Source organism: Bos grunniens, chromosome 10 (genome assembly GCF_055505025.1).
Source record: "Bos grunniens cultivar Pamir isolate PY7600 chromosome 10, Bosgru_T2T1.0, whole genome shotgun sequence".
In the NCBI taxonomy this organism is placed as follows: Eukaryota; Metazoa; Chordata; class Mammalia; order Artiodactyla; family Bovidae; genus Bos; species Bos grunniens.
Window position 1 is genome coordinate 30,957,789 of NC_141174.1, and position 9,247 is coordinate 30,967,035.

Genomic DNA, 9,247 nt, shown 5'->3' on the forward strand with positions numbered 1-9,247 from the left:
TAACATTCAGCTTTTCAAATTTTGATTCCTAGGAACAACAAGGATAATCTAACTGGGAAAAGTCTGCTCAGGAGTTTTGTATTTACAGATCTGATTCTGGCACATTACTTACACTCTCTAATCCTACATTTCTTCATCTGCAACACAGAGATAACATCATATGCTTTAGACGGTTGTGGTGAAAATTAAAGCCTCATGCAAATAAATGGTTAATAAATTACAGATTTTATTATTCACTTTCCTATGTATCTAGACGTAGTTTGGTTTCATAGGATTTTAATTCAAATCATATCAGACATGAAAAAAGCCTAGTGACTTTCAATCCATATCCTAAATACGAATACTACATAAACTAAGAAAATGGAGTCCAGATAAACATATTAAGAAATATAAAAACTGAAACTCCCTTCTTTATCATTTACTCAACAAATGTTTAAAACATCTCTTAATTTATAAACATAGTATCAACAATCCGTGAACACACATTAACATTCATTATCTTTCCCTCAGTTTTCTACAAAAATTCTAAAAACTCTTATCACATTTTAGATAAAGGTATACAGAAGCTCTTAATTACTTTCTCTAGCTCCTTCTACCTACCTCAGCAAAAGAAAAGTTAGGTAAAGATACACAGATAGCTAGGACATCGAAAAGTCAAAATCATCAAGAAATATATTCTAGAGATTCATAATAAAATATAAAATTATTACTTGTGCATAAGAGCAAATTAGGCATTGGAAAGAACAAAAGAAAGAATATAGGTAATCAAACTTGTGATTCTGATATTCAGTTCAGTTCAGTTGCTAAGTCTTGTCCATCTGTTCGCAACCCCATGGACTGCAGCATACCTGGCTTCCCTATCACCAACTCCTGGAGCTTGCTCAAACTCATGTCCATTGAGTCAGTGATGCCATCCAACCATCTAATCCTCTGTCATCCCCTTCTCCTTCTGATACAGTTTAACCCAAATTACTTTCATATAACACTAGTTAATAATCCCAAGTCAGAAAATTTCCTGGCTAACAGTGAAATAGAAAATGAAGCAATTCAATCTTTAAAAGTTTGTCACCAACATATGAGATGGAAGACAGAACATATTCTGGAATAAAGTTACTAACCAAGGTACAGGAAGGCACAAACTTTTACCTAGTTGCTTCACAATACCTTTTCCTTCCCCTAAGGTCCATATATTTCACAGGGCCACACCTTGTTTTATCTTCTATTTGACTCTTACAGGACTCCACTTGCACAAATATTCTGAAAGGGATGCCTCCTTCCTCTGATTGGGTAAGGATGGAAAGTAGTCAAGAGGACCACTCAGAGTCAGGTGCCCAAGTGTCATTCAGGGGATCATCAAAATATCACCTTACAATTAGTTATTTAATTGTATCTACATGATCACCAACTCACATCTTAAGAGATTAATCCAGCACTCAGGCATGAGCATTTCAGGGATAACAAGCTCCCTATGGACATATGTCAGTCTTTAGTTTTAAATTTTCAAACAAATAAGCATTTGCAGTTAAACCAGAATCAGCTACACATGCTATTAGCCATTCTAATAAAGTCTAAGTGCTATGTGAACAAATTCAAAGACTGTATAGGTTTTTTACTAACTGCTTAGCAATATTTACCATGTGAAAATACACTGTACTATAGATTTCTTTGAAAAAACTGCATATTAGAGAACAAATTTTCAAATGAAGGTTTATTAACGAGTCAAGATAAGCAAGACCCAGCTTGAACTGACAGGAAAACCTGCACAATGTGTTCTTAAAATGCCCTTCACATCAAATTACCAAGGGTCCTGTGCTTGTTCAAACCTGTAGGCTCAACCATCCTTTGTCTCTTGTGGAATCTCCATCCGCCTTCCTCCCAAGAGCTTTTCTAGACTTCTCACTCCCAACAGAAAAATCAGCAAAGGCCACCCATAGGAATATCTTTCCTAAATAATAATCACTGACTTAAAATTCTTTCAAGAAAGACACAACCCTGAAAGAAAATCAGTGTCAGAATGCTGAAACATCTAAGTGCCTGGCACATAACAGGCATTGGGTCAAAGCCTATTAAATACACAATGTTGAGAATAAGAAACATTCGATAATCTACCCCTTTGGCTTTGCTGATGTTTGGAACACAACCACGACCAAAGAATTCTTGTCTCCTAGAGCAGTGTTTCTTTCAACAGTTTATACTGTACTTATAGACATCAATTTTGTTCTTCAAACTAAAATATAAACCACTTTTATATGTTAACACACACACACATCACATAAATAGAAATTCTGATGACTCAAGTATTCGACCATCCTATTTCTCAAATATATACTGAAGTTTACCAGTCTTAATATACCTCTCCCATAAAATAATTACTTCACTGATGTGAAAAATATCTAGTGATATCTAATCAAAAATGTCTTAACTTCTATGTGCAGTTCATTATAGTTTCCAAAATGTAGTACAGCTGTACCTTGCAGGTTAAAAGTAATCATCACTTTATGATTGAATGTTTAACAGATACTTTTGAGTTACACGTAAGAACAGACCTAAAACATCAAACAAGAAATGTTACTTTGTGCTTCAAATTGTCAAAAGAAACAAAATCAATCAATAAAATCAAAAGAAACAAAATACACTTAACAAAACACGGAGTGGGGTGGGTCACTATTGCCCTAGTCAGTTTCCTAATCTCTAAAGAGTTACAGAACCACAGACTTTGGAAAAGGCCCAATATGTAAAAAGATAAAAACATTAAAGTGAAATTGTCCGAGTTAAAGAGCAGGTGGGGAGCACTCCCTGCTGAACTCCTGAGAGTTCTGGAACTCCTAAGGCTCAGAAGAGCACTGTTAAAAATCTGATTCTGTTCAGAGTTCTTTGCACCTAAAAAGTGGTTGCGTTTAAAACCCCAACGTGCAAGCTTGAAAAGATTAAACCTTTTCCTCGGAAAAACTTTTTTAAAATTTCTAATTTCCTTTAGTAATGTCAAAATCATCTACTCCGGGAAAACAAAAACCACCTCCCATGGGTTTTTACATCTCCCATACTCTTCCAGTCACTTCTTAAGATGCATTCGGCTTATTACTCCAATCAGAAGAAAATTTAGAGTTGGGAGTGGGGTGGTGGGCGAATAGACTTCCTGGCTTGCACAACTTAAGTATGACCTTTGTGGATTTTTAAGCACCGCGGTACTTGGGGGGAGGGGGGGGGCGGGAAACAAACCTCAGGTGATGAGATTTTCAAAACATATCTAAAACTGCGGTTGGCAAAGGCTCTCCACAGCCAGCTGTCCTTCAAGAAAATACTTAACATGTACAAGCAGAGCAGAACCACACCTCAACTAAACTCTAGCATCAGGAACTTTTATACGGTTAAAAAGATAAATCAGTTCGATTTACTTCAATGGATTTGTTCGATGCCTAAATAATGAATGAACTGGAGGCATCACTGACTTGAGTTCTGAAAGAACCTCACTCTCAGCACGGTCTCCATAAAAACCTGAAGCAAATTCCCCCAAATTTAGTGTTTCGAAGCCAAGTCCGGTCCGAAGGAAGCCTCTCCCCGCTTCTATCTCTCGGCCTCGCTCCAAGGGTTGGAGCCCAGGCGGGTGGAGGGGCCGGACGCCCCCTCCCCGCTCGGGAAAAGTTCCGCCGGCTGCTCTCGGGACAGGCCGGGCCGCGGGCCTCGTCCGCGTCGCCGCTACTAACATCGAGCCGGGCCTGTGCGGCCGGAGGGTCGCGACCCCTCCCCCGGCCGCCGCCACAAACGCCCCGCCCCCGCCTCCCCGCCACCGCCCTCGCGGAGCGTTAACCCCTCGCCGCCCGCCGCCGGGCTCCGGGGAGGAGGCCGGGCCAGGGGGTGGAGTTGTCGCGTCTCCTCCCGGGAGCGCCCGGGCAGACGCCCGGCTTGTTTACAGGCCCCAGGCCCCAGGCCTGGCCACCGCCGCGCAGGCCCACGCCGCCCTCCCTCCCGCCCGCCGTCGGCCCGAGCGTCGCGCTTACCCGGAGCAGCCGCGGACGGGCAAGTCCCTGGTCCGCCGAGGCGGCGGCGGCGACGGCGGCCGGGGAGGGGGCGGGAGGGGGGTCACCGCGGCGGCGGCCGGCCAGGTCAGGCCGGGGAGGGGGCGGAGGAGGGGAGGAGCCGGGCTGCGTCCGGGCCCCCGGCTCTCGGCGCCCTCGCGGCTCAGATCATCCGGGCGTTGGAGCGGGAGGCGGAGAGCGGGTCCGGGAGGAGGAAGAGCCGAAGAGTCATAGCTTTCGCGCCCCACCTGCCTGGCGCCCCCCACCCCCCCTCCCCAACCACCGGTTCCCGAGCTGCAGCCGCCGGAGCACCCGAAGCTGCAAGCCGGGCGGGCGCCGAGACCACAGCTCCCTCCCTCCCGCGCGCGCTCCCGCCCCTAGCGCCGCCACCGCCGCCGCCTCGAGCGCGTCCCCGCGCAGGCGCGCTCTCGACGGCGCCGTGCGGCCCTTCCCCCACGCCTCCGACTGCCCCGCCCCGCCCCACCCCTCCCCGTCGGCTCAGCCCTCGCTACAGATGCGGCGCGGTGGAGCAGCTGGAGAGACCCGGATGTCGTTGGGCAGGAACCGCAGCGCCGGGCGGCAAGCGGGCGGGGGGGAGGGGGGAGGGGGGGGGGGGAGGGGGCGGGGGGGAGGGGGGAGGGGGAGGGGGGCGGGCGCAGATGACGTCACTGCCCTACCCGGTATCTTTCGCCGCAGTCGGCTTGCTACCCCGGCCTCAGACCGAGGCTTAAGGGAGCATCGCGAATCCCGGATCGGAACCGGAACCGGGGCCTTAATCCCCCGGCGCTGGGTTGGACGGAGTGTGCGATTGTTAGGAGCCCCAGGAATCGAGATGCCCTCCAAGCCTGGCAGCCTGCCGACGGGAACTCAGACGCTCCCCAGGGGCATCCCGGCCTCCCGGCGCGGCGCTACCATCTGTCTGCAAATACACAAACCGCTCCCTGCTTAGGCGCAGTCCACAGAAGCCGGAGGACAACCCCGTGCTTTCGACTTCTCTCGGGCACGATCGCGGCCTGGTCGAGGCCTGGCTGCTGCGGCTCAAAAGTTAACTCGGTGTCAGGCCGCCGCCAGACCCCCTCCTCCAAGGCTCCACGCCTCCAGAGCCACCCTACCCCCAAGGGACCCTTGGAGACACTCGCAGGTACCCCAGCCACACCTCACATCTCGAAGGGCAACTACCCGTACACCGTACTGCCATCCACCCACATACGAGTGCAACTGATACACACACGAGGCACATGCTCTGAGTTTCTGGCCGGTTTCCAGTCTGTAGCTCTTGAGGGTCCACATTGTATTTATTTGCACTTGTTAGACAGTCACGTGATTCTGTCACTGAGGACTTCCAACGACCTCCAGTGAGGTTAAAGAAAGGAAAGATATTTCAAATTCCGGAAGACAATAAAAAGGTAACAGCTGCTTATATTAAGAGTTGGAGATAAACCTAGTTGAAACTGAAAGTTCAGGTGACCAAAATCCAGCTCAGCTAGCTAGACCACGGAAAACCGGACCCACGCTGTTTGCAGACGCTGGGGATAGAATGACAAACCCTAGGCAGCCAATGAATCAGAACTGAGGAGCAGTACATCACCAGCAGGGTCTCCTATTGGCTGGGGTGTCCTTCCTTTCTCTTGTCAGAGACTTAACCTGTTCGGAGATTCGACCTACACCACATTTGCAGGAACAGAAGTTTAAAGATATGAGATTTAAAATTTTTTAAAGATTTGAGATTTTAAAAAAGGTAGATTTGAGATCTGAGATTTAAAAAGATGCTCTGGTAAATACAAAGAAAAACTAAACACTTCATTATTAGAGGCAGGTACTTTAAAAAGAACAACTGAAAATATTATCCAAATAGTGTTCTGGCAGATAAGGTAAATTTGTGATGGGGCCTCTCTATTTTATCCCAGGATCTTGTACCCTACTTTGTATCTCCTAAAATACAAGTGTTTAGTTTGTATCTCCTAAAACCACTTTGTTGCTCCAATTCTTAGATCAAAAGCAACCCATTTATTCTGTCCCTGTCATTTAGCTTAGGCTTCCCTGGTGGCTCAGCTGGTAAAGAATCCTCCTACAATGCCAGAGACTTGGGTTCTATCCCTGAGTTGGGAAGATCCCCTGGAGAAAGGAACCGATACCCATTCCAGTATTCTGGCCTGAAGAATTCCATGGACTTAACAGTCGCAAAGAGTCAGACACGACTGAGCGACTTTAACATGAAGTAAAGTGAAGTCGCTCAGTCGTGCCTGACTCTTAGCGACCCCATGGACAGTAGCCTGCACCAAGCTCCTCTGTCCAAGGGATTTTCTAGGCAAGAGTACTGGACTGGGTTGCCGTTGTGGCTCAGCTGGTAAAGAATCTGCCTGCAATATGGGAGACCTGGGTTGGGAAGATCCCCTGGAGAAGGGAAAGGCTACCCACTCCAGTACCTGCCCTGGAGAATTCCATGGGCTGTATAGTCCATGGGGTTGCAAAGAGTCAGACATGACTGAGTGACTTTCACATAGCTGCTGTAAAAGCTGTCTGGAGTTTTTTCAACATTTTTGGGAAGATTCTGTTCCTTTCACTTTCAGGTGTGGGACCTAATAACAGTATCAAACAATATCACCCAAAGATCACTGGCAGGCCACTTCTTCAAGGAACTTCAGTGTTATTCTACCAAGTATCTTTGGGGTTAGGATTTCTTAGAGTAAGATGAAGATAGGATCATTTCCAGGTATACAAAGTAAAAATAAAGTTCACTTATATATTTGGTCCCAGTATTATCTGAGGATATATTTCCTAATTAATTCTCCCCACATTTGCTAAAAGAAAATAGAAGGAAATTAGATCAAATATCTTTGAAATTGTACCTAATTGGAATCCATAATGCTTCAGGCATGGATTGCTAACATCCATGCTAACATCCACATGCTCACAGCATGAGTAGCATGCTAGTGGACTCATTACCATTCTAAAATGGAAAGCCCATGTGCCTACCCCTATTTGGAGCACCCTTAGAAAACACATTTTCTTATTCATAAGACAGAACCTGGGTCACCAGCAGCACTGTTGAACTATAAAGAGCTCGAAGGTCTTGCCTGTCATTCTGCTTCCTTCCTTTAGGCTTCCACATCTTTCTTCTCTCTGTTCTACACTTATAGAAGAATCTGAGTCAATTATAACGGAAGAGGTAGAAAAATAGGAAATATGAGCATAAATAATTTTTTAAGGAGTCTGTAGTGTACCATAGACTGCCAGTCAAGCTGCACCTTCCCACTATTTCTTATTTCTGAATACAGTTTGCAGGAACATTCAGGTATTGAAGGTATTCATGAGGAAACTCATAGGTTGTAAGATTAACAGTTTAGAATTTGGAAGAAAGATATCTTAATATGATCTAAATAAATGTGTAGATGTGCTTGATGTTAAATGTTAAATGTGCTTGATATAATAGCCTCTTCCTTATTATTAATGTTATACTACATTTTATATTCCCTAAATATTGTACTAAATATTCCCTAAATATTATGCTAAGGGTAAACAAAATTAAACTATTAGAAGAGGGGAAAGTGACATTGAAAAAAGAAGGTTAAAATTTTCTTCTCTTTTCAACTATAAGGCTTTGCTTGGGCCTCCTACACACATTTGGGATGTTCATAGTCACTTTTGGCAAAACATCAGTAAGAATATATTGCCCTAATCGTACTTTGGTAATTTTTACAGGTATATTGTAAAACTGTTCTACTCTGCTTCAGAAATCTGTTTGTATTTCAGTTACCAAAGAGGAAGGTGATTTTCTGAAAGGTTAGTTTTCAAGTCCTGGATTTAACTGTGTGCCATTAGACTAGTAACTGAGAGGCTTGGGGATGAGGACAGGCAGTGATGAATTGGAAGCTTACTCTGGTCAGCAGTACTCCTGTCTTTTCCTCCATAATCAGGATTTTTTCTTAAGGTCTACATTTTTTGTAAAGCCAAATTACTATTGTGAATCCATCCAAGATAGTCACCTAAGACAGCCTGGCTTGGGCTTCTCGAAATGATCTCAGTGATGTAAGTAGTCCCTCAGGTGAGGACCTGTGAACCCCTCAGCCGAATCATCCATCCGTTCACACTGAGGCCAGTCACTACCCAAGAGCCGCAAAGCCAAGCAGAACATACACTCAACACGCTTCCTCCTCCTCCTTCACTACCTGTTGCACGTATTTTTCTCACAGATATCCTCTTCTTATGTCCTCCTCTTCTCTCTTTTCTCCTTCTTATTCTCTCTTTCTTCTGTTCTCTTCTTGTCTCCTTTGCTCTTCTTTTTTTCATTTTTCTTTTCTCACTTTTCCTGAGCCTAGTAGAAATTACAGTTTCTGCTACCCACTTTCTGCTGAAGAAATACATATGAGCTGCTAGGCCCCTATACTAATTTTGTTGGGAGGGATGAACCCCCCTCACCTGACCCTCCTTGCTCCATCCTCTCTGACCATAGCAGGTCATGAAAATCAGCTGTTTAAAGGACAGTCACAGAATGAACAGGATTAGAGAATCTTGTCCTGTATGACATCACTGAGGTGGCCCCACTGGGGTGGGGCAGACAGGAGCCAGCAGGTTGGAGCTGCCATTGTGGCTACTCCTGGGCCCTAGAGAAATGTGGCCACTGGGAGTGTCACAGGTCAAGCCCTGGCTAATCTTTAGGGTAGGATGTTGCCTTAAGAGACTGTAGGTGGCCCCAGCCCCACACCATCGTGTGGACCTTATTAGACAAGTTCATCTGTTCAGTAGCTGCCTATTATGTGCTAGGCACTGTGCTGGATACTAGGGGTAGTTTATGACATCAGTGAGCAAAACTCTCAGCCCCAAGCAGCTGATGTTATAATGAAAGATATAGACAAAGAAGTAAACAAATGAACAAGGAAATTACAGGTTGTGATCAGTGCTGTGAAGGAAATAAGTAAGGAAATAGACTGGCGAGAGGACTTGAAACAAGTATACAGGGAAGACCTTTCTAAGAAGGCAGGATTCGAGCTGAAGGATGAGGAGTCAGCTTTGTAATCAACCAGGGAAGAGCTTTCCAGGCTGAAAGATCACCAGAAACCAAGGGCCTGATGTGGGAAAGGGCTTGAGAGAATAGTTGTCTGCAGACCAAAGAGAAGTTCAGAATGCTCAGGCAAATATTTTATAAAGTTGCTCAAGTTTAGAATTATAACTTAAAATATTTGAGATACTTAATCCAGTTTACAGCTAGGAAACCACATTGAGTAGAGGGG

General features: G+C 45.3%; 1 protein-coding gene across 11 annotated transcripts in view; it reads right to left on the bottom strand.

Annotated features, from left to right (window-relative positions):
- PPM1A (protein phosphatase, Mg2+/Mn2+ dependent 1A) overlaps positions 1-8,743 on the bottom strand; it is a 44,780-nt gene extending 36,037 nt beyond the window's left edge. For 3 of the 11 annotated variants that reach the window (XM_086320418.1, XM_086320423.1, XM_086320419.1), the window contains exon 1: positions 3,999-4,370. Coding sequence is in view for 3 of the 11 variants with exons in the window: in XM_086320426.1 (XP_086176552.1) it covers positions 8,186-8,381 (196 nt within the window). In the remaining 8 variants the exon portion in view is untranslated. Of the gene's footprint in view, positions 1-2,470; positions 2,547-3,219; positions 3,784-3,998; positions 4,371-4,693; positions 5,154-8,185 lie in introns of those variants that run through there. The other 8 variants (XM_086320417.1, XM_086320426.1, XM_086320425.1 and 5 more) reach the window with 8 other exon arrangements.
- Between the last annotated feature and the right edge of the window lie 504 nt (positions 8,744-9,247).